The sequence below is a fragment of the Chanodichthys erythropterus genome, chromosome 9 (assembly GCF_024489055.1).
Source record: "Chanodichthys erythropterus isolate Z2021 chromosome 9, ASM2448905v1, whole genome shotgun sequence".
Classification (NCBI taxonomy): Eukaryota; Metazoa; Chordata; class Actinopteri; order Cypriniformes; family Xenocyprididae; genus Chanodichthys; species Chanodichthys erythropterus.
The window spans coordinates 6,801,257-6,826,127 of NC_090229.1; the positions used below are offsets into that span (position 1 = coordinate 6,801,257).

Below are 24,871 nucleotides of genomic sequence, written 5' to 3' on the forward strand. Positions count from 1 at the left end.
GTAATGTTTTATTGATGACCCATAATTAACTTCTTGATTTGTGTCTGTACAGACCCTGGAGGCCAAACTACAGTCCCAGATGGATTATGAAGAGATCAAAACAGAACTCAGGTGAGGTTTTCAGGAGCGCACACTATAGCGCTGACGTATCAGGATGATGATGTTAACGTATCGTTGTGTGTCCTGCAGCATCCTGAAAGCCATGAAACTGGCATCAGCCAATGGAAGTTCATCCCAGGTGAGTCTAACGAGTATTATTCCTGTAGAGAGCTTTAAGATTATTTAACAGCAATGCATTATATTGGCATAAGGTTACTGACCCACTCAACTAAAAGACAAATAAACTTCCCCACGAAAAACAGTTGCCTGCATCTGTCAATGAGGAAACGCCACAGTGATCTGTGTGAACGGCTCACTAGCGTCATCAATTATGTAGATCTGCATTGATCATGAGGTGTGTGTGTGTGTGTGTGTGTGTGTGTGTGTGTGTGTGTGTGTGTGTGTGTGTGTGTGTGTGTGTGTGTGTGTGCGTGTGCGTGTGCGCGTGTTTTTGTGACATATCAGGACACACATTTGTATAATGACATGGGTATAACATAGGTATTACAAGGAGAGGGTGACTTATGAGGACATTACCCCATGTCCCCATTTTTCAAAAGGCTTATAAATCATACAGAATGACTTTTTGTGAGAAAGTAAGAATGTGCAGTTTTCTGTGATGGGTAGGTTTAGGTGTAGGGTTGATGTAGGGCGATAGAAAATACAGTTTGTACAGTATAAAAACCATTATGCCTATGGAATGTCCCCACAGTTCACAAAAACAAACCTGTGTGTGTGTGTAGGAATCAGCCAAAACTGCTGAGGCACTGCTGCTGGACAAAGACGCCTTTCTGCCCTCTCACAAATTTCTTGTGGATAAAGTCAGAGTGTTACACAACAGCGGTAAGGATGAAAACTTATTTATAAACTTATTTTATTTCAGCTGGTTACCAAAGCAACATTTCTCATTTTCATTTAGTTTAACTTGATCTACTAAAATAACAAACTAAAACTGAAATAAGAATTATATAGACTTAATATAAATATAAATAAATATAATTAAATAAAAATTAAACTTAATATAAATAAATAAAAATGACAAACACACACAACAAAATTACTAAAACTTTAACTAAAATTAAAATAAAATATATGGAAAATATAATAGTATCTCAATGATACTACAATAAAATACAGCTAGACATTTTATGTGGTAAAATATGTTTTATAATAATGCTTACCTGTATCATGCTTAACTATATATATTGTTTTTTATTCTTTTTTTCTATTTTAATTTATTAATAATAATGTTTATTATTTGTAATAAACATAAAATATTTTGTACTAAAATAATGTTAATGTCACAAATATTTCTGTATAAATGGCATATATTGAATTATTTCATTTTATATGTATAAAATAAATATAATAAAATGATTAAATAATAATTAATGATCATTTATATTTAATACTTTTAAATTATTTTATTTTATATGTGTGTGTGTATATATATATATATATATATATATATATATAAATTATTTTTTTAAATATATAATTGTGTTTTATATATTTTGTTTATTATTGTTATTAAATAAAATAATTCTAATTATTATCAGGCTCATCCTGTCAGATTTTATAGAGTTATCAATTTTATCAAATAAACACATTTTCTCTCTCTGTCTAAGATGAGGGTCATTCTGAGGACTCTAGTAAGGATGTGAGTCGCCCGGCGGGGTCGTATTCCTCGCCTCCAGGAACACTGCCCATAGATGGCCGCACATCCTCCAGCCCAGTACCGCCCAACACTGACACGCCCTCCTCCGCCCACGAACTGCCCCGCCCCTTCTCAGTGTCGCCCTTCTCGGGCGAGAAACTTCCCGGAGATCAGCTCCTGCAGAAACAGCTCCTGTCTCCCCTCTTTAAAAAAGACGGCAGCTCCATCATGGCGTTTCCCACCGCCCTCTACGCTGCCAAAGCGGCCCTCATGTCAGCCAATCAGAACGCCTCTATGCCAGTCACTATGGAGACAGGCATGCCAAGTGACCAATCAGAGAGCGGTAGCTCAGGGGGAGGAGACGACGACCAGTTGGACACGGCAGAAATCGCTTTTCAGGTCAAAGAGCAGCTGCTGAAACACAACATCGGTCAGCGCGTGTTCGGCCACTACGTGCTGGGCCTCTCGCAGGGCTCGGTCAGCGAGATCCTGGCTCGACCCAAACCCTGGAGGAAGCTCACCGTCAAAGGCAAAGAGCCTTTCATCAAAATGAAACAGTTCCTGTCAGATGAGCAGAACATCCTGGCTTTACGCACCATCCAGGTTCGCCAGCGAGGTGAGTGGACCGAACCAACCCCGAGAAACTGCAACACTCATTATGGCGGCTGTAGGAAAGTCCTGTCTTTCAGTTTATGTGTATATATAGATTTTAAAGTAAGAGTTGAGTTTGGGTTACAGTAAATGCAATATTAATGGAATAATTTTAAATCACCATAAATGCAAAACAAAAAATACTACCATGATATCAACCTATAACAATATCACATTAATGGCCCTAAAAATGGTATTACATATATTGTTTTGATTTTACGTGAATATGATCCTGAAATGTTCTTGACAGGTTTCAAGAGAGATCACAGCCAATATTATCCACCTGCTGTGTCCTTCTAATTTGATTCCACATTATGGAAGATAAATGGGTTGTGAACTGTGTTTCATGTCTTTGACCGATCCCACAGGCCTATCTGTCATCCAGAAGATGTCTTTTCCCTCTAAACCCCACAGAACCGTTTCAGACCCCAGAGAGAATCAGTCCAGTTTCCTGTACAAACATTTCTATCACTGTATTTGTGCACAACTTCCGCACTCCCTTCCAAACCCTGTATTTGTTGTGATGCTCTCACAGCTCTGTTTTCCTTCTCAGTTTTGAAAGTAAAGCTTTCACGTGTTACCGCACCTTCACTTGATGCCAGTTCTCAAAGGCGGCCATTGATCTAGCAATCAAACGCAAGGCTTTGGAGCTGCTCTCTGATCAGCCGGCCCACTCACCTCACCTCCTCTCTCTCCTTTACCCTCTCCGGCAGGGAGCATTACTCCTCGCATCCGAACTCCTGAAACTGGGTCAGATGATGCCATCAAGAATATTCTAGAGCAGGCCAAGAAGGAGATCCAGTCACAAAGAGGTGGGTACAAAGACACGAAATCCACAGGCAGTTTATAAATCACACCCCTGCTACCTACACAATAACACACAGCAGTACTGAAACGGACTTTGATCTGCGCATATGATTGTTTTGCGTAATGGGATGCGTGATGTGTGCATGTTTGTTGGAATCATCTACTCATGGTCCAGAATTACTTTCTGCACTGCAGGAAAAATGAAAATAAGATACATTTACGTGAGAAGCAAGAGAATATAATTATATCATAAACATATGCTCTGTTTTCCGGTTTCTCATATAATCCTTATCAATTTTGACAATAAAACACATTTTAGGCTTAATATTAAGAAATATGCATTGTGCTCAAGTAGTAATCCAAATAAAGTTATTTATAATTGTTATATCAGTAAGTCTCAAGAGATATGTCAGTAAATATGTTTAAGGTTTGGTTGATTATGATTTCACTTTAGTTAGTGTGTAATGTTGCTGTTTGATCATAAATAACATCTGCAAAGTTACGACGCTCAAAGTTCAATGCAAATAAAGATAGTGACATCACAAACCCTAAAATTTAAACAAACCCCGCCCCCGAGAACATGCAACAAAGGGGGTGAGTCCATGTTGGGCTGCTTTAGAGAAGAGGAAGAGTTGTTGTAGTAGAGTGTTGTTGACATGCCGTCATTTTACGCCAGACTGCTTCACAAACGAGGATCAATTCAACACTGGATTTGCACAAAAGATGAACATGACGGCACATGCTAGTGGATGAGTTGAATCAACTCCACAGCAACTACATAAATGTATCCACTAACCATTCAGAAACGTCCAGTTTCATTCTAAAAGTTGTAACTTCTTCCTGAGTCTCTCCATCAGTGTCGACTCCGGTTTGAACAATGTAAGGCTGAACACCGTTACTGACAATCCTCATTTTGCTGCGTGAGATTCTCCAGCTTTGTTGTTGTTGAGCTGTTAAAGCTCCGCCCTCTTCTGGAAAGCAGCCGGGAGCAGCAGCTCATTTGCATTTAAAGGGACACACACAAAAAACAGTGTGTTTTTGCTCACACCCAAATAGGGGCAAATTTGACAAGCTATAATTGATCTGGGAGGTATTTTGAGCTGAAACTTCACAGATACATTCTGAGGACACCAGAGACTGATATTACATCTTGCGAAAAGGGACATTATAGGGACCTTTAATATATTTGTACTATACCTAGTATGCAATAAATGTATTTTAAATATGTTACTTTTTTCTAGGGTAGTACAGTAGGGTGGTAGTAATGCGTCTGTTCTGATCTGTGTGTATTGGACAGGTGATTGTAAGTCTTCTCTGGGCTGTTCATCGGGCCGTAACAGCTCTGGAGGAAGTAGCAGTTCTGACGAAACCATCAAGAGCATTTTGGAACAGGCCCGTCGGGAGATGCAGGCGCAGCAGCAGGCCCTGCTGGAGATGGAGGTGTGTGGCCGGACGTCCACCAGTGAGCGTCTCGTTCTGCAGGATCCCACCAAGTGTCAGCCGCCCCCCACGCCGCCCTTCATCAAACAAGAAGAGGGCACGTCCGTGCCGGTGTGCGTGTCCAATCCCACCGGCAGCCCTCAGGCACCTCTCAGCGTCCTGTCACCTGCCGCCTTCGTCCAAAACATCATCCGTAAAGTCAAGTCGGAGATCGGCGAAGCCGGAGCGTATTTCGACCAGCACTGGTCCACTGAGCGCGGCGCGGTCGTAATGGGTATGAGTGGCACCTCTCACCCTTTCACCTCCGTCTCTCCGTCGCTCTCCTCCTCTTCGTCCACATCCATGCCTCGTCCCTGGCCACGGATGGAGAACGGAGACTGCCCTGCAAACGGAGAAGAAGCATCCGCGCCAGAGGATGAACCTGTATTGGGCCGGCAGGTGGAGATCAAAGTGGAGCCGGACGCGTCCGTCAGTGGCGAGGCGCCCTGCGTAGGAGGACGGGTGTCGTACTTCCCCACCTACATCCCTCGAACCCTGAAGCCCACCGTCCCGCCACTGACCCCAGAGCAGTACGAGATGTACATGTACCGTGAGGTGGACACCCTCGAACTCACCCGGCAGGTGAAGGAAAAACTGGCCAAGAACGGGATCTGCCAGAGGATCTTTGGAGAGAAGGTAGGATTGTTTTTGTGTCCTAAAACAGCACAGCTGGAGAGAACGTTTCCATTGTATAACGAGTCGAGATCAAAGCAATCAAAGGCATGAAACTAGTTTTTTCCACCAAAATTTGCCACTAATTTAATCTTATTGTGTGGAAACAGCAGAAATCTGATTTGGGATCTGAAACGCACATCTAAACATTCATATTTAATTCTTCTTTTAAGTTCAGAATTTGTTGTCATTAAATCATTATGAAATATATACTTTGTTAATACATGTTTCTGGTCTGTTTGTGAATGATTAATCTGTGCATATTATTCCAAAGACGAAATGATACCACAGTGCTTGCCTTGCAGTTATTTTGGTTTTTGGTTTTCAAGAATGTGAGCTGATATTTCTTCTTGTCGGTCACCTCAACCTGATTTGCATGCAATTGCAGTGCAATTATACTCTGTTTTATACTTCAATCCATGCTAAATAATATGAATATACTATGGTAAAACTTTGGAGAGAATTTGCATTTGAAATATAATATAATATAATATAATATAATATAATATAATATAATATAATATAATATAATATAATATAATATAATATAATATAATATAATATAATATAATATAATATAATATAATATAATATAATAAATACAGTGCATCCGGAAAGTATTCGCAAAGATTTTTGCAAAGATTTCAAACAAACTTCTTTCACGTTGTCATTATGGAGTATTGTTTGTAGAATTTTGAGGAAAATAATGAAAAAGAAAACACTTTGGTGCCCTTTACACACTGCCGTTCAAAAGTTTGAGGTCAGTAAGATTTTTTTGGTTTTTGAAAGAAGCCTCTTCTGCTCACCAAGGCTGCATTTATTTAATAACAAAATGCAGTAAAAACTAATATTATGAAATATTGTTACAATTTAAAATAACATGATCCTTCAGAAATCATTCTAATATGCTGATTTGCTGCTCAAGAAACATTATTATTATTAATGTTGAAAACAGTTGTGCTGCTTCATAATTTTGTGGAAGCTTCTATACATTTTCAGGATTCTTTAATGAAGAGAAAGTTCAAAAGAAAAGCATTTATATCAAATAGAAATCTTTTGTAAGCTTATAAATGTCTTTACTGTCACTTCTGATCATTGTATCTAATCTGAATGAAAGTATTTCTTTAAAAACAAAACTGTAAACCCTAAACTCTTGAACAGCAGTCTAAGTTCAGTAATGAGCTGCTAGCTGAAGCTCTTGGGTTGTGTGTTGTCTTTTGCTGCCATCTAGTGGTCACTAGAATAGTTGACAGTGAAAAGTAGTAGAGTTTCTGTTCTGTTATGAAGGGAAGCCAGTGTATGACATTACTTCAGACTTATTTTTTATGTCTCATCATCTGTCTCTGTCTCTCACGCAGGTGTTGGGTTTGTCTCAGGGCAGTGTGAGTGACATGTTATCCAGGCCTAAACCCTGGAGTAAACTCACTCAGAAGGGACGTGAGCCCTTTATACGCATGCAGCTCTGGCTGCTGGACCAGCTGGGTCACGGACTCAACCAGCTGCCCAACCACAGCCACAACCAAGGTCAGTCATGCTTACTGATTACAGTCGTCTATCAGCGGATATATTAAGGATCCGCTGATATATGCCTGCTTTCAAACGCTCCCATGTGTATCTGTGTAAGCGCTCAGAGAAATGATGTCTACTTACAACATGTTTTTGAAGCACTGATCAGCGTAGACAGTCACAGACTTATCTGTTGAGCGCGTGAACACAATGGCCAATCAGAGGTGTTTAAGAATACGCTCAACAGTGCTCAAAATGCTAGTGAGAAATGCTGGTATCATCACATTTTTAAAATTTCAGTGCCCAAGTTGGTACTAGTGGGAATGCTATTGCATAGTTTTAGTAGTTTTATCATAACTAATTAAATACCCCCGACTGTAAACACTAATATCATCTTTGGCTGTTGGTTCTCAGATAAGAGCCCCGTGACGACCCGCTCATCACCGTCCCCTCCTCCGAGTCCTGAAGACGGACACCCCAACATGACCCTGGAGCCCGTCAGCCTGGCGCTGGAGAGCAGTAAGGAGAACCAGCACCCTCAGCAGGTGGAGCCTCACGGAGGGAAGAGCACCCCGGGCATGACCGTCCCCCAGCAGCCCCACACACCGCTGGGGATCCAGGAGCTGGTGGCCATGTCGCCAGAGCTGGACACGTACGCCATCACCAAGAGAGTGAAGGAAGTTCTGACGGACAACAACTTAGGTGATTTACTGCACAATATACACAGCACTTTGTGAACAACAGAATTTTAGTACATGTATGATGCATAAACTTGGGAAAATGAGATCCAGGCTGATAAAAAATTAGGTTGATGAAAAATTACTTATTCATTACAATTAAATTTAGCCTCACACGCAACTTTAATCGATAATGAAAATATTTAGTAAAACCAAACAGTAAAATAACATTCTAAAAGTATTGTATCCAATAGATGAAAATTAAATACCAGAAAGAAAGAACAATAATTAAGACATTTGCAGATGAGAGAGAGAAGCAGAAGCCAAGGAGAGCAAAGGAAGACGAAGCTAAATTATCATCAACTCAGTCCATATTATACCATAAGCATACAGGGAAGTTCCCAACCCACTCAAACTGATGTTTTTGTTCAAATAAAAGGTTAACTGATTTCACCCATTACGTCATCCACTGGTCCAGTGTCAAAAATAGCTGTTTTAACCCTTAGGGAATTTAGCAAATCTTACACTGTTAAATGTCAGCAGACATATTTTGATCAGATTCAAATGAGCAACTAATTCTGAAGAACATCACTTCTGCAGTACTTGGCAAGCGTCCAATATCTAACCACAAACGTGGAAAACTTGAAGAACAATTGAATATAACAAGCATACATACTCTTAAATATAAAATAAGAATAACCATAAGGGTACAATAACAAGTAAATACTTGAAAACATGATAAGTGGTACATAAATACATGAAATCAAAAGTAAAACTGATAAATCATAAGCCATAAACGATTAACATAAATATTAATAAAATGCATGAATATGAATATCGACCATTTCGGATCCATCAATGTAAAATTAGCATTTTTGAGTGAGGTACACTATTAAAATGTTTGAAGGAAGTCATCAAGGCTGTATTTGTTTGATCAAAAAACAGTAAAATATTGTGAAATATTATTACAATTTAAATTAGCAGTTTTGTATTTTAATATATTTTAAAATGTAATTTGCTCCTGTGATCAAAGCTGAATTTTCAGCATCATTACTCCAGTCTTCAGTGTCACATGATCCTTCAGAAATCATTCTAATATGCTGATTTGGTGCTCAAGAAACATTTCTGATTATTGTTATCAATGTTAAAAACAGTTGTGCCGCTTTATATTTTTGTAAAAACTGTGACACTATTTTTTACATAATTCTTTGATAAATATAAAATATTAAAAAGAACAGAATTTATTTGAAATTAAAATCTTTTGTAACATTATAAATGTTTTTGCTGTTACTTTTGATCAATTTTATGCATCTTTGCTAAATAAAAAAAAAAAAAAAAAAAAAAAAAAAAAAGGAATCCAGTTTTTAACCCATTCATTGAAATGGACACTTTGAAACTGATTCATGTCGAACTTACAACTAAGGAGAATCAAAAGGAGCTGGATAAATTGACAGTCACAATTTTAACATGTAATTTACTAGAGGTTCTGACTAAATGTTAAAAATATTTAATTAATTTGAATACATTTTTTTTTTTTAATGTTTTGAATAAATTATTCAATGACTCACTCACAAAGAGTTTCATTACTGGATGAATCAGTATTTTTGAACAAATCTCTTGAATGAATGATTCAGTGACATTTTTTTTTAAACGGCGCCTTGTCGCCACCTACTGGTGTAACAATGAAATTGATACAATCGTTATTTGAAGTTATTTTCAAAAGGTGATTAGTCCATTTTAATCGCTACCATAGACATCAGTGTTTATATCTGAACTATAAACTTTTATCCCAGTACTTCTGTGATAATAGGAATTATTGTAAGACAGAAATAATGATCCTGTGTGGTTAAAAAGACTGTGAAGCTGTTTCATATCTACACATGACAACTGCTCTCTCTGGGTCAGAGGCAGTGATAAAGCAGATCTGAATGTTCGCTGGCATAGTGCTTGTCATAGCCGAATCATTATCATTTAGGAATAAGTTTGCATGGGGGGTTTGAATCAAGATCATAAACTTTTAACAATTAATCATGCAGCTCTAGACTGTAGCCAGATCAGTACCTGTATATGTATTTATGCAGGTCAGCGTCTGTTTGGAGAGAGCATTCTGGGATTGACCCAGGGTTCAGTGTCTGACCTGCTGTCCAGACCAAAGCCCTGGCATAAGCTCAGTCTGAAGGGTCGGGAGCCATTCGTCCGCATGCAGCTGTGGCTCAACGACCCGCACAACGTGGACAAACTCAGAGACGTCAAGAAAATGGAGAAGAAAGGTGAAAGAACAAACATCAATTCAGTTTTTCACTGATTCTGCATCAGTTTTTATCATGTATTATTACATACCCTGTGAAAAAGAAAAAAATTCTCACTCCGTATTTTTGTCTTGTCTTTGAATGAAGTTAATCATAACACCACCTAACTGCTCAAATACAAAATGTCTCTCTCTTCCTTTTCTCCAGCGTATCTGAAGAGGCGATACGGTCTGTTGAGTCCCGGCTCAGACAGCGATTCCCCCGGCGCTCATTCTGACTGCATCAGTCCGGGTCTGACCCCGCTGGAGTTTTGCCCCTTCGGCCAAGCCAAGAAACCCCGAGTGGTGCTGGCGGCGGAGGAGAAGGAGGCTCTGAGGAAGGCGTATCTCCAGGAGCCGTACCCCTCGCAGCACACCATCGAGATGCTGGCCGCCCAACTCAACCTCAAAACCAACACCGTCATCAACTGGTTCCACAACTACAGGTCAGAATCTGATGGGGGTTTTTTGCTACTTACCTTGTAAAAAGATGGCTAAAAGAGATGTCAAAGTTGTATCCAAACTGTTTGAAGCTTTAAATAGGAGTTTGGCTCCACCTGCTGGACATTTGAGGAGATTGGAATTGAGAAAAAAGAGAATGTCTACACCAGCACAGTGGCATAGTGGATTTTTTCAATGATATTTTCTTAATTTTACCTTTGGTCCCCTCAACCAGAACACGCTGTAAGATACCGTATCCCACAGTGCAAAGTTCTCGAACTGGAAGTCACATCAGCAGCAAAGTCTTTCTTTTTTTTTATCCAAATGTTAAAACATTTTATTAATAAACAGTATTTAAAATGTTAATTTTCAGATGATAACTGGACTCACTGAATTACACATGCAATGTAATGAGATCCAATGTTATTGTAGTATTATTTATACACTATTTTCAGTTTTCATTTTAATTTTAGTTGAAGTTTTAGTAATTTTGTTATGGCCTTTAATTATTTTTTTAGTTTATATATATATATATATATATATATATATATATATATATATATATATATATATATATATATATATATATATATATATATATATATATACATGTATGTGTGTGTGTTTTAGTTTTATCAAGTTTAGTATTTTAATATTAACTTATTTCATTTACCGTTTATCTGGATTCACTGAATTACACATACAATTTACATGCAATTTATTGTTATTTTAGTTTGAATACATACTATAACAGTATATAAATAATATTTTGAATTAGCTTTTATTTTTATATTTTCATTTTTTTATCTTAGCTGAAGTTTCCGTAATTTCATTTTGTGCTTTTGTCATTTAAATTAGTTTATATATATATATATATATATATATATATATATATATATATATATATATATATATATATATATTATATAGCTTTTTCTATTTTTTGTAACACTAACATTTATAATTTTCGTTTAAGTTTTTTTTCATCAAATTTTTTTCACCTAATATTTATATTTTATTTTATTTCCATTTTAATAATTTTAGTTAAGTTAGTCATGTGACAACAATATAGCTCACTGAAAAAATAAAGGCCATATTCTGTGCATTCACACAGTAAATGTATCTTTATTCTGAGCTTGTTTTACCATCACCTTCTAAGCAGGTCCCGTATGCGACGAGAGGTCCTGATGGAGGGTCTCCAAGACAACGACACGGACGCCGAACACAACAACTACTCCCCTCTGGCGTCCCACAGCCCCGTGTCCGACCGCGATGACAGGAAGCAGCCCTCGGCCGTCCGCAGCCGCCCTCTCAGCTCTGTCCCTCGACGCTTCACCGTCAAACAGGAGGCGAACGAGCCGGATGAAGACGAGGAGCTGCGTCTGAGGCAGGCCAAGTGCTTCTCTGTCGGCGTCCAGTTCTCTCAGCTGAAAAGCGACCCGGGCGTCAGGGAGGAGGAGCCGGGCCGCAGTCAGGGTCTGCTTACCGACGGACCGCAGAGGAACAGCTTGGCGGCGGCGCACGAGGGCGAGGAGCTGGAGAAGTCGCCTGAGGATCCCGTCAGCTTCAAAGCTTCGTCCGAACCATCCCGGAGCAGCCTGGAGGTGTCGCTCAACTCGCCCTCCGCCGCGTCCTCGCCCGGCCTCATGATGTCCGTGTCCCCCGTCCCGTCCTCTTCCGCCCCCATCTCTCCATCGCTGCCCAACCTTCCAGCCCCGAGCCATCATCAGCCCACCAACTACGGCCTGGAGTCGCCGTCACTCAACTCCAAACTCAACAAAAGCACTCAGAGACGCAACGAGAAGATGGCCAACCTCAACAACATCATCCATCGGCTGGAGCGAGCTGCCAACCGGGAGGAAACGCTGGAGTGGGAGTTCTAGAGATAGTTTTAACGTCATCGTACGAGCCGCTCTGACGAAAAAATCTGGCCGTCAGATATTTATAAACACGTTTTAGGTATTTTGATAAAGTAACTTTGAATTCTACGTCACAGCACTAGCTGGTTTTGTTTTAAACAGCGAAGGAGAGAAAAAGTAGCGGTGTCATGAAATGCACACTGACGTCTTGTAGATTGCCACTGGGTGAGATTATTCAAATAAAAGACCTCTGTCTTAAGCCATCAAAAAGCACTACTTATTTAAAAAAAAAGAAAAAAAAAAAGAGAGAGACAATGACCAAATTTGCTAATTTTTGAATAGCAGTTTTTCAACTTTTGTCTGTAAGACGGGACACGAAGTCAAGTGACGTGCGACAGCTTCACCTTGACCGAGGGATAGTCCTTAAAGACTCTAAATAGTGAACACTGCATATGTATTTAGTTTCTTGGTGACATGTTTTGGAACTTTTGTTATACAAGCGTACAACGTGTGATTGTGTGTGTTGTAGAAATCGTCTGCAATAGCCTTCTCTGAACAAGATGTAGCATGGAACATAATTTACCCTCTATTTCCTCTCTAGATAGTAACCTGTGATATACTTGAGCGATACTATAAAAAGAGAAAAACGGTAAAAAACAAGAAAAAAGGTAATGTAAAAAAAAAAGTCAGTACGACGGTAGATGCATTTTTTATTTCGTGAACGTGTCATTTTTTTTTTTTTTTTTTCATTTTAAATTTTTTTTTTTGGTTGGATACTTTGAGGTTTTACACCAGGGCTCTTGTGCACAGTTCACACACTGCAAAAAAAATGCTTTTCATACTCTTGTTTTCTAGCAAAAATATCTAAAAGATTATTAAATCAAAATACATTTATTTGAGAAGCAAAATGACTTAAGATATTAAAGGGATAGTTCACCCAAAAATTAAAATTATCCTATGATTCTCTCACCCTCAAGCCATGCTAGGTGTAAATGACTATCTTCTTTCAGACGAACACAATCAGAGATATATTAAAAAATGTCTTTGCTCTTCCAAGCTTTATAATGGTAGTGAATGGGGCTCCTGATTTTGAAGTCCAAAAAGTGCATCCATCCATCATAAAAGATATCCACAGGGGGTTAATGAAGGCCTTCTGAAGCAAAGCAATGCATTTTTGTAAGAAATATCCACGTTTAAAACTATAAACTAAAATAACTAGCATCACGTCAGAAGTTACTCTTTTGGCGTAAGTCAATTTGCGTAGGCCATCTGCCAGAAGCTAGTTATTTTAGTTCATAAAGATATAAATATGAATATTTTTCCTCACAAAAATGCATCAAATCACTTCAGAAGGCCTTTATTAACCCCTGGAGCCATGTGGATATCTTTTATAATGGATGGATGCACTTTTTTGGACAAAATCTTGAGCCCCATTCACTATAAAGCTTGGAAGAGGATATTTTATAATATAACTCAGATTGTGTTCGCCTGAAAGAAAACAGCCGTATGCACCTAGGATGACTTGAGGGAGAGTAAATCATGGGATATGCCTTGTTTACTGAACATTTGCACAAAATTAAGTGAGTTCATGCTTAAAACAAGAAATATCTGTCAGTGGGGTAAGAAAAAGAACCTTATTTTCCCTTTGAGAGAAGTTTATTTCTCTAAGGAAGCTTCTTTCCACCATGGAATAAAAAATAATAAAGGTAACTCTGACTTTTTATCTCTCAATTGCAATTTATACCTCACGAGTCAGAATTGCAAAATAAAAAGCTTTTTTATTCTGTTTTAAGCACAAACTCTATTAATTTAGATTATTTAAAAATCATTTTCTCCTTAGCCATTTTGCTTCTCAAGTAAATGTATATCGATTTAAGGATTTTTTAGATATTTATAGTGGAAAATGAAACAAAAAATACTAAGTTTCACACATCATCACACATGTACCTTACTGTCCCGACGAGCTGGTCTCACACAAACACACGGGCCAGTGCACTTCCTGTAACCTCTAACGTTTCGAGCATACTTTTCCGCCCGGAGGTTTAGATATAAATGTAAGATACGTTTCAAAGGAGCCTCAAAGACCACCGACAGAGAGACTGGTGGGGTGGGACGGGGTTTTCACGGGGATTCGTTAGCATGCATATGTTTTAAACTGATCAGTGATCCAGTCGTGGTCTCGGCTGACGAGAAGAAACATGCCGTACTTGTTTTATCATTCTTCATCCATCTATCCGTCTGTGTTTCCTCCCGCATGAGAGTCGTGGGTCTCTGCAAACTCCCTCCTCCCTCTGAATGGAATAACATGACATCAAGATCCTCCTACATGAGGGAACATGTCCTATTGATGTCACTTCCTGTGGAGAATGACTGTATGTTTATCTATGGCAGTGTAACACTTTACATTCAGATCATTTTATAATTAAGACATTTTTGCAGGGAGTTTAAAATAAATGCACTTAAACTCAAATTATGACATACTGGACATCAGACGAGAATCTGTTTTTAGTGCGCTTTAATTGTGTTTATTTATCATCCGATGAGCACTTGGTGTCATTTGCTGTATTGTAGTGATTTTGATACTTATTTCCAGGTGCTCTTTATACTGCAGGAGATTCATGGTAATTTTACTTAAAATAATAATTATTCAAAGGCCGGAAACATACTCTTCTCAAGTATGCAAATACAGCCGTGAATGCTTCTTCAGCACATTGCAAGCATGCAGACGTACCTAAATTTGCTCTAAGTCAGTTTTTCATTTTATTTTATTTTATTTTGGAATAGCATGCACAATAGTTCATGACTACCTGACCGATGAAATCACACCTGTCTCTGTGAGAGAACAAAACTCTGTAGATGATAAAATGGCGTCAGGGAAGCGGCCCGTGATTGTTAGCCAATCAAATGGTCTCTGCCTGTCAATCATTTTACGTGTTCAGGTTGTTTTGAAGAGAGGGCATTAAAGGGTTAGTTCACCAAAAAAATGAAAATTCTGACTTCATTTACTCACCTTCAAGTTGCAAGTTGGATGATAAGCAAACAGCTGATGGGCTGATTTATTTTTTTCTTTTTTTTCATACTATTGAAGTCAGTGGGTCCCATCAACTGTTTGGTTTCTCACATTCTTCAAAATATCTTCTTTTGTGTTCAACAGAAGAAAGAAATTCATACAGGTTTGGAACAACTTGAGGGTGAATAAGGGTACGTTTACATGACAACGATGTACTAAAAATGGAAAAGTCTGTTCTTTGTACAGGTGACAACATTATCAAAACTTTCCCTGTTCACACGGATATGCGGAAATGTCTTAAAATGCTGTATTACACATGCCAGACAAGTAGTTGGCGAAGTCACTTTGTAAAGAAAGACTACATGCCTGCATGTACGCATTCTTTTACAGAGCATTAACGCCAACCTTATTTTTAGTTTATTGCACTTCGATATTCTCGTTATTTCCCTATAGTGGCTAATAAATCGTTAATCTCGCACATTCACAGAAAACACGTTAAAAAATAAGGTGCATATGCATGACGTCACCGTTTTGACAGATTTGTGTTTTTGCAGTTTTACGTTTTCAAAAACTTGCACTTTGAAACCCGTTTTCAAAAAAAAAAACTTTAAAACTTCAAAAAGTTTTCCGTTTTTAGTTGAAAACTAAATGCAAAGGGAGTTTGCACCCCTAAATGATGACAGAATTTTCATTTTTGGGTGAACTATCCCTTTAATGCCTGAAATCACTTAAAAAGTTTTTGCAATACTCAAGGGGGCGATAGAGTTTGCTTTAAATCGGTGGTTCTCAACCTTTTTGATTCAAAGGCCCTGCAATGTCCAACACATTTTTCATATATAAGCTAAGATATTTCCTTAAGTCCTTATCAACTTTTGGGAAGTAAGAGAAACAACAAAAAAACTATTTGATATCATATTATTTGGCATAATTATAAACACACCGGTTTGTACAACAAATTGTTTACCATTTACTGCACTTTGTTATTGTCAGAATTTCCCTAAAGCAGCTGATGAATCTGAAATCTCACAAATTGACAGAAAATAGCTTACTTCTGCGTTGGAAAATAAGGTGCGTAATGGCCCTTTCGGCCACGTGTGAATTTCGTTCTGACACATTTGGCTTGTGTTGATGAAAATACTTGCATCCACATACTTGCGTGGAGTCTGTTTCTGGTCTAAAACTGAATAACGCTGAATCAAAAGCAGATGTTTGTGGACGAAACACTGAATGCATTTGAAGTCTGAACACAATGACCAAAGCAAAACAAACAGTCTTTCCTATAAAGGACGGCTTGTTTGTTTTGTATAACTTTGTGAACACTGAAACATGCAGCTTTTTAGACCTCACAAACCGTGAAATCGCATAATGCATCAAAGCGCGGATGAATGCTCACGAAGCGTTTGATCAATCCAGATGGTCGTTTTGCTGCTTTTGATTGAAATACTGTTTTTTATTTATTATATTGATGTTCCTTTCCTACTGTATCATGTTTTATACTCGATATTTACAACTCCTCAGTACCACACGGGGAAAATTCACGCAGCACTTAGAGAAAATGTGAAGAATTGAAGAAAGTACAGCAATTATTCTGAATTTGTGTTCTTTGCCTTCATGTCTTGTTGAGGTTGTTAGAAAACACTTGCACATGTCTTAATAGTACTGAGGGTTGGATCTTAAAACATATGTAAATATATATATAAATATTACACATTTACTGAAAAGGATATATCTTAGGTCCTTGACACTAGCGTGCTGATGATATTTAATAGAGTGTACAGTTATATTAACCAAACACATAGAGCCAGGGGTGGTCTGGCAAGCTTGCCCATGTTCTAGAAACTTCTCTCAGGGTAGACTTGCTTCTCTAAGCTTTACAAAACCTGTCAGGTCACACCACTGGTCAACGTTTACTGTTCCTAACCGCCATTTGCTTTTCTTTCCACGTTCTCGACAAATCGCAAATCATTTTTAGTCGACTGATCGTGTGATTTGTACATCTGATCAATTGGAAATAAGAATCTCATGTAATTTAAACCATACTCTTATTATTAATAACAAGCAACCAGACACCAACATCTAAACAAAACAGCTAAAATATGAATGCATCTCATCTGAACTCGTGACTGATGCCTTCAGAAACGATTAGTGCTGTTTTAAATGAAACCTCAACGACTACTTGTCTTTTTTCCCTCATGTTATTGTTCATGTAATAAAAATTTCCTGCTGACAACAGATTTTATGACCATTCTGAACTGCTTTCATTTTCTGTATGTTTTTAATATTTGTATTTTGCATGCCTTGTTTTATTTGCAAGGATTTGGAATGTTTGAGTGTGTTTTTCCCCCCAAGAAATTAGCACTTACACAGTTTCACTTCCTGCAGGTTGTAATAGATGATGGCACTTTCCACGAATACAGTACAATTGGACTTGGGCACAAAATGCATCTTTCTCAAAAACACGCCATTTTTGTGTGTGTCCCTTTAAATGCAAATGAGCTGCTGCTCCCGGCCCCCTTTCCAGAAGAGGGCGGAGCTTTAACAGCTCACGCTTCGGTCGCTTAACAACAACAAAGCTGGAGAATCTCACGCAGCCAAAATGAGGATTGTCAGTAACGGTGTTCAGCCTTACATTGTTCAAACCGGAGTCGACACTGATGGAGAGACTCAGGAAGAAGTTACAACTTTTAGAATGAAACTGGACGTTTCTGAATGGTTAGTGGATAAATTTATGTAGTTGCTGTGGAGTTGATTCAACTCATCCACTAGCATGTGCCGTCATGTTCATCTTTTGTGCAAATCCAGTGTTGAATTGACCCTCGTTTGTGAAGCAGTCTGGCATAAAATGACAGCAACAACACTCTACTACAACAACTCTTCCTCTTCTCTAAAGCAGCCCAACATGAAATCACCCATCAAAAATGTACATAAACCCCACCCCCGAGAACACGCAACAAAGGGGGTGAGGTTTATGTACATTTTTGGGGTGATGTCACTATACAAGGAAGAAACTCATTGTAGTCCCTACCAGCTGTTTGTTGTAGTCCTTAAAAAGCGATTTCCGTCAAAGAAAAGAAAACTCCCTTTGCATTGAACATTGAGCGTCGTAACTTTGCAGATGTTGTTTATGCTCAAACAGCAACATTACACACTAACTAAAGTTAAAAAAGTAAAATCATAATCAACCACCCATTTAAAAAATATCACATTTCTGTACCCCCTTAAAATGGTCTTACTCATATCAGAGGACTTGATCTTCTCATGCATAAATGTCATAATTTTGACAATTGAAAGTGTCAGAATTATGACATTTTTGCATGAGAAGATCAAGACCACTGATATATATACCTCTCTCTCTATATATATTTTTATTCATATCTCCCATATTTTGACAACAGAGTTGCAAGACCTCATAAAATAAATATAACTCTAAGCAGCTCATATAAAATGTAGTTTGACCTCCTGAGGATGATTATAAACATTTTATGAAGGTAAAGCGCCTCCTTTGACCAACTATTTGCTGAAAAGGAAAAAAGGCTTCATTTCGTTAAGCATTTCAGGCCCTGTTTTGTACCATTTGTGGAAAGTGCCATTCCAGTTTAATAAAATGAGTGGTCATGAGTAACTCGGCCAAAACAAGATTACTTTAATATATCTGGTGCTTGAGTGTGTTTGTATTTGAATTATCCCAGAGCCCTCGGAAACACTGTTTATTTGAATATTAAAAATTAAACGGCCTCACTGAAGAATTAAAAACTGTAAGACTTGAAAACTTAATTGTCAGTTCTGCTTATGATTTAATGTGTGTGTTTGGAGCTTGTACTGTAAAAGAGGCTCTGTGGTGAGTATGAGATTGAATTCGACACAAGCGGGAGGCAAAACTCTGTGTTTGGTTGTTCCTCTTTTGCGCAGAAAGACTTTTTTTTTTTTTTTTCCTCCATCCAATGTTTGCGCACATTTCCCATGACCTTATGGCAGAGCACTTAAAGCTTTGGTTGTTAAAGAGAGGACAAATAAATGTCATGTGTCTTTTAATCACATATGTACCAAGTCATTATTGAATACAGTACATCATTGTATAAATTTTTTTTTTACACCTCATACTGTATTTTACTAATCAAGATTCAAGTAATTTTCATGGTAAAAGGCTTTACATTAACAAAGCATTGGTAACATTAAATGGTTAGTTCACCTAAAAATTAAAATTCTGTCAATTATTACTCATGCTCATGCCGTTCCACACCCATAAGACCTTCGTTAATCTTCTGAACGCAAACTGAGATATTTTTGTTGAAATCCGATGTCTCCGTGAGGCCTGCATGGCCAGCAATGACATTTCCTCTCTCAAGATCCATTATCAGTTCATGTGAGTATGTGGTTCAATATTAATATTATAAAGCGACAAAAATATTTTTGGTGTGCCAAAAAAACCTAAATAACGACTTATATAGTGATGGCCGATTTCGAAACACTGCTTCAGGAAGCATCGGAGCACAAATGAATCAGCGTATTGAATCATGATTCAGAGAGATAAAGTCACGTGATTTCAGCAGTTTGGCGGTTTGACACGCGATCTGAATCATGATTCGACACGCTGATTAATTATGCTCCGAAGCTTCCTACCTTAATTTATGTTCCGAAGATCAACGAAGGTCTTATGTGTGTAAAACAGCACGAGGGTGAGTAATTAATGACAGAACATTTTTATTTTTGGGTGAACTAACCCTTTAAATTACAGACACATTCATAAACAAGTCATGGCCATTCTTGCCATTTCATGAATTTTTTACCATTTAAAATTAGCTGGCAAAAAAATATTAAATTGCCAGCAGATTAATATACTCAAATTGGTGCCAAATAAACAGGAGGTTCTCTGTGACATCTTTTTGTAGGTATACAGAAAGAAGCCGATTCAAAATAAACCTGAAAATTATTCCCTGGATTTGTGACAACTAGCCCCGGTCTTCCCATTGAAGTTCAAATCAACTTGTTTTCTTAATTCACTCTCATTTAAAGTCAGTTTGATATGCGGCGGTTTAAACATACTTAAATACAAACATGTTCTGTGCCAAATTCATGTCTCCATTGTCTGTAATAATTTATTTATTCATCTATACTCATTCATTGGCCACAACAACCGGTTACGACACCAACTTCAAAGCGTGTTTACATATCCGCCCCTCCCCCATAACTCGTTCGAACGTGTTGACGCAATCTGCGTCATGACGCACTGACGTCGGTGAGGCTGCGATGACGACGGGATTCCACAGTGGGACGGGCCGACTCTGCAAATGGCTACGAGGTGCAATTTGTCGATTTCTTCATCGTTAATCTCCTCTCCTGCGACTCGGAAGAAAGCGTATACCCGCTCTGCCTCGCAGGCTGCCCTTAGGTGAGTGAGTTGAGTGGTTTTGGCCCGGGATGCGGGTGTTTTTCGGTGTGTTTTGAGGCCTTATCTGAGGGGTCCGCCCTCCGCTCGCGACAACAACAACAACAGACACCGAAACGGGCCTCGGCTGAGGAGAAATGTCGAAAACGCCTCACATGAGCAGTAAAACATCACCGCAGTTGTGAGTGTTGTGCTATTTACTTGGTTTAATATACATTTGGCCGCTGACGGGGTAGAAGTGCGGCCTTTTGGCTTAGTTTTTGTTGGTTACTTCGCTCACACTCCAGTCAGTGAAACAGCCGCCGCGCGACTGACTGACTGACTGACAGACCGAGCGCGAGCGCCTTACAACAGTTCACCATGGTAACCAGCTTTACGCAATTGGTATTGCCACGATTGTCAAGAAAAGGATGTAAAACACTTACTGTAGTAGTGAGGTGAAAACTATGGTTTCCATGTTATAGTGACTCAAACAAAGCATTAGAATTAGAATACATCACAATGCATTATTTTCTGGTCTTTTTATGACAATGGTTTTACTTTTGTAACAATAACTGTTATGTTGTCAGTATAATAACAGATACCACTGTTGTTGTTGTTACTACAGTATATGTTCTGAAAGCTCCACTTTTTGGAGGAGATCCTGTAATTATTATGAGGTCAGTTGGAACAATAACTGTAATAATTATGGTATTTTGGTGGAGACTGATTACTATGGCATCATGACAGTGATGCTTAATGTTTCACCATAACATATCAATAATACTCATTTAATAAATTATGACATCTCATTCAAACAGTGCATGAAGCCTTTTGTAGACAGTTTTACTGCAGTAATAACAACAACTGCCATGGAGACCATAGTTTCCAGCAAATTGAATGGGATTTTTAATTCCTGTTGCACTCTATACCCAGTGAACACAGTTTTACTGCAGTAACTAAGGTATTCTGTGGTTGCCATGGTAATTATCAGTAAGGCTTGCTGCAGAGAGGCATGTGTTGGGTTTGTTTGTGTTTCTGACAGATCCTCGTGGTGCTGGTAGATGATCCTTTGGCTCTCCTGCTCCTGTTTTGGTGTTGGGTTTCTCATGTGTGGTCGATCTGACTCATGGTGTGACTCTGGAATGAAATGCATCTGGTTAAAAGTCAACACAACCTGCTGAATTAGCATGAATGCATGATAAAACCTGAATGATTGTGTGGTTGCAGTCACCGACTCAATGACTCGATCAATAGTAAACCAGAGAGACAGGAGGGCGAGTGGTTGAGTTTATGAATGAACTCCAGCAATGCTGAGAGAGAGATAATGATAAACATCTGTTTCTGCAGTTAATTTAGAGCTCAGCACACCCACAAACAAAGTATCTGGACAATTACGCCATCCTAAAAGATGCCTGAATGCCATTCCTTCTGGTGCAGAAGCTTTCACTCAGCTTCTTTTCATCAGTTTTGAAGTCTCAATCTTTGGTGATTTGGTGTCCTAGCAAAGAATGGACATGTTCCACTAAAGGGTTGTCAATTCAAAATCATTATGCATTCATTCAGGCATTTTAAGTGTCCAAATACTGATTGGAGCCATTGTATATTTTCCCGTCTGTGTTGCTGCAAGTTGTGTTTATATTCCTCCTCTGCTGAATCTCCAGCACCACTGCAAATGAAATCATACTTTATGAAAGTTGCTAAGTTTTGAGTTTGAAATGAATGTGATGAAAGAAAAATGGAGTGTACCTCAAAATAATGGCACTAAGAAATGGCTCTAGTTGCTATTATTATTTTATAGATGTCCTTATAGTCTGCATGCAAAAAATACAGTTTATTTATTTATTTATTTTTAAAAAAATATGACAATTCCAGTCGAATTATACATGTGTTTATTATGTGTTTGTGTTTGTTTATGTGCACTGTGATATTAAAATGGGACAATAAGGAGTGTATTTTGCTTTAACAGTGTAAGGTAGTTGTCAGTTGGTGTTTTTTAGTAAAATGAAACCGAATCATTCCCAACGGTGGTTCAGGAATGAGAACACACAAAACAGATTGACCTTTGGGACAGTAAAAGCGACACCTGAGATGGACAGAAAAATACTGAATGATTCTTCTGTCCACCTGCACTCAGTTGACCTAAATTGAAGTGGAGAATTCTCCAGAAAGCCGGTGTTTCTGAATACACTGATATGGGGCCTGAAACAATGCTTTTGGATACAGGCCAGTATGGAAATGGTTTGGCAATGCTCAAAACTAAAAACTAACCCTAACAGACTTGTTGAACAGTTTGCATGTACTCATGTAATCTAGGGCTGGGTATCAATGCAGATGTCACAATTCAGTTCTGTTCGATTCACAAGATCTCGATTCAATTTAATTCCCAGTTTACAATTCGATCCATTCAATGAATTCAATGATTCAATTTTCACTGGCTCCCCCACAAAAAATGATGATAAATGAATAAAATAGTTATTATTTTTGTTGTCTTAGACACATGTATCCCTGTATTGTAATAAAAGAAGTTTATTTTAGATACCAGTAGGGCTGCACGATTAATCGCATGCTATTCTCACGCGCATTTCGTCAGTAAAGCCGGTTCCCTGATTACCGCTAAATCGCCATCACCTGCTTTCAAATGAAGCGGCATTTAATAGACAGAGCCGTAGATCACTGAAAAGCCACGCAATATCGCGTTCATATCGCAGATGAATCGCCTGCGATAATGAACGCGATATTGCGTGGCTTGTCTGTGAACTACAGCTCTGTCTATTAAAAGGCGCTCCGTTTAAAAACAGGTGATGGCGATTTAGCGGTAATCAGGGAACCGGCTTTACTGACGAAATGCGCGTGAGAATAGCATGCGATTAATCGTGCAGCCCTAGATACCAGTGAAATTTAACAATTCTTAATTCCAATTTCAATACCAAAGATAATCAGTGCTTTTAAGGTTTTTCTGGTAGATCTAACAGTAGTTTTCAGGTACAGAAATTGAATAATGTAATCAAATGTAAAATAACACTGCATATAATCTTCACTGCACAAATTAAAGGATAATCCTTATTAAAGTTACAAAAAAGTTAATCAGTGAAAAGCAGTGAGTGAATTTTTTTGTTGTTGTTTTTATTTGTAGTTTGATTAACATTAAAAACATAGACAGCAGCAGGAATATTAGGCTGCTGTCACTTTAAGAGCAGCACGGATCCGATATAATAATACACGTGTTGTCTTTCTCTACTGTTTACTAGGATACTGACCAATGTGGCCATTTTGAGATAAATTTGTGTGAATTTGTCAGTTTAAGCGCAAGGAGACGTGAAAGGGAAATTCATTTTATTATTTGCAGCTTTCTGTGTGTGCTTCGGATGTGCGCACACAAAACTTCTCACAGTGTGCAACCTCTTGTGCTTCAATTTTTAAATTGGCAAGGCTTGAAAACACTTGCAAATGATAAACTTTTGTGACCATGCAGCACTGGCCCGATCGGGACAGTGACAGTTCCTTCAGTTGTCTCAAACATTTTTCACGCTGAAAGGCGCATCTCCCCGCCATCGCACAAGGTCAATAAGAGGATGACATCTAGTGGAGAACACTAGTAATAAGACTATCGTCAAAATATAAAGATACTATGTTCAGTGTTTGCAGAAATAAATACGGAAAAAATATCAATTTGTGACTTGTGAATCAATATCGAATCAACCACATTTGAAAAAAATTATTAATTGAAAAACTTTTTTTTTTTGCCCAGGCCTAATGTAATTCCACATTGCACAGTCATTTGTTCAGATCATGAGACTGAAGTACAGTTGTAAAACACTGAAAGAGCCAATCAGTTTGAAGACGGACCCATCATCTGTAGTAAACATGAGCGTTTGCCTGTTAAAGATATGTTTTATCAGTAGTTTCCAGACGGCTTCAATATGGCCTCCACTGGAAGCGTGTGTTTGAATGTTTTTGTGTAGGGATGCTGTTGCCCTCTGGCCATCAACCAACTAAACTCATACCATATGACTCTCAGGAGACACACAGGGTCACTGAAATGGTCTCATCCATGACACGGGTTACTGCTGCTCTGTTTAGTCTATGACAACTTGGGTTTTGTTATCTTCTGCAGAACAATATCATCTCATTCTTTATGCATTTTTAGTTAGATCTTCACAGATGGCTTTCATAGGAAGGATAGTAAAAACCGGTTGGTGTTGCAGGTTGATACACTTCCAGAGAAGAGAAATCAATTACATAATGGTGTTTCTTCATGTGTGTTTAAGGTACATTAACTTCTGGGGTATTTGTTCTTATCACAGAGTTTTGCTTTTTATCTTCCAAGCTAACTTTGATATTAGAGTATATTGGAATAA

At 38.3% G+C, this 24,871-nt stretch overlaps 2 protein-coding genes across 10 annotated transcripts in view; both read left to right on the forward strand.

Annotated features, from left to right (window-relative positions):
- cux2b (cut-like homeobox 2b) overlaps positions 1-12,173 on the forward strand; it is a 171,314-nt gene extending 159,141 nt beyond the window's left edge. The window contains exons 12-22 of the mRNA XM_067393496.1: positions 53-111; positions 190-238; positions 843-942; positions 1,728-2,372; positions 3,121-3,219; positions 4,512-5,329; positions 6,724-6,889; positions 7,286-7,573; positions 9,630-9,818; positions 10,005-10,281; positions 11,439-12,173. Of these exons, the coding sequence (XP_067249597.1) occupies positions 53-111; positions 190-238; positions 843-942; positions 1,728-2,372; positions 3,121-3,219; positions 4,512-5,329; positions 6,724-6,889; positions 7,286-7,573; positions 9,630-9,818; positions 10,005-10,281; positions 11,439-12,159 (3,411 nt within the window). The 3' untranslated portion in view covers positions 12,160-12,173. The remainder of the gene's footprint in view (positions 1-52; positions 112-189; positions 239-842; positions 943-1,727; positions 2,373-3,120; positions 3,220-4,511; positions 5,330-6,723; positions 6,890-7,285; positions 7,574-9,629; positions 9,819-10,004; positions 10,282-11,438) is intronic.
- An 8,220-nt stretch (positions 12,174-20,393) lies between these two features.
- mtmr3 (myotubularin related protein 3) overlaps positions 20,394-24,871 on the forward strand; it is a 33,631-nt gene continuing 29,153 nt past the window's right edge. For 8 of the 9 annotated variants that reach the window (XR_010895930.1, XM_067394363.1, XM_067394366.1 and 5 more), the window contains exon 1: positions 20,394-20,534. The gene's annotated coding sequence lies outside the window, so the exon portion shown is untranslated. Of the gene's footprint in view, positions 20,535-20,573; positions 20,713-24,871 lie in introns of those variants that run through there. The other variant, XM_067394364.1, reaches the window with a different exon arrangement.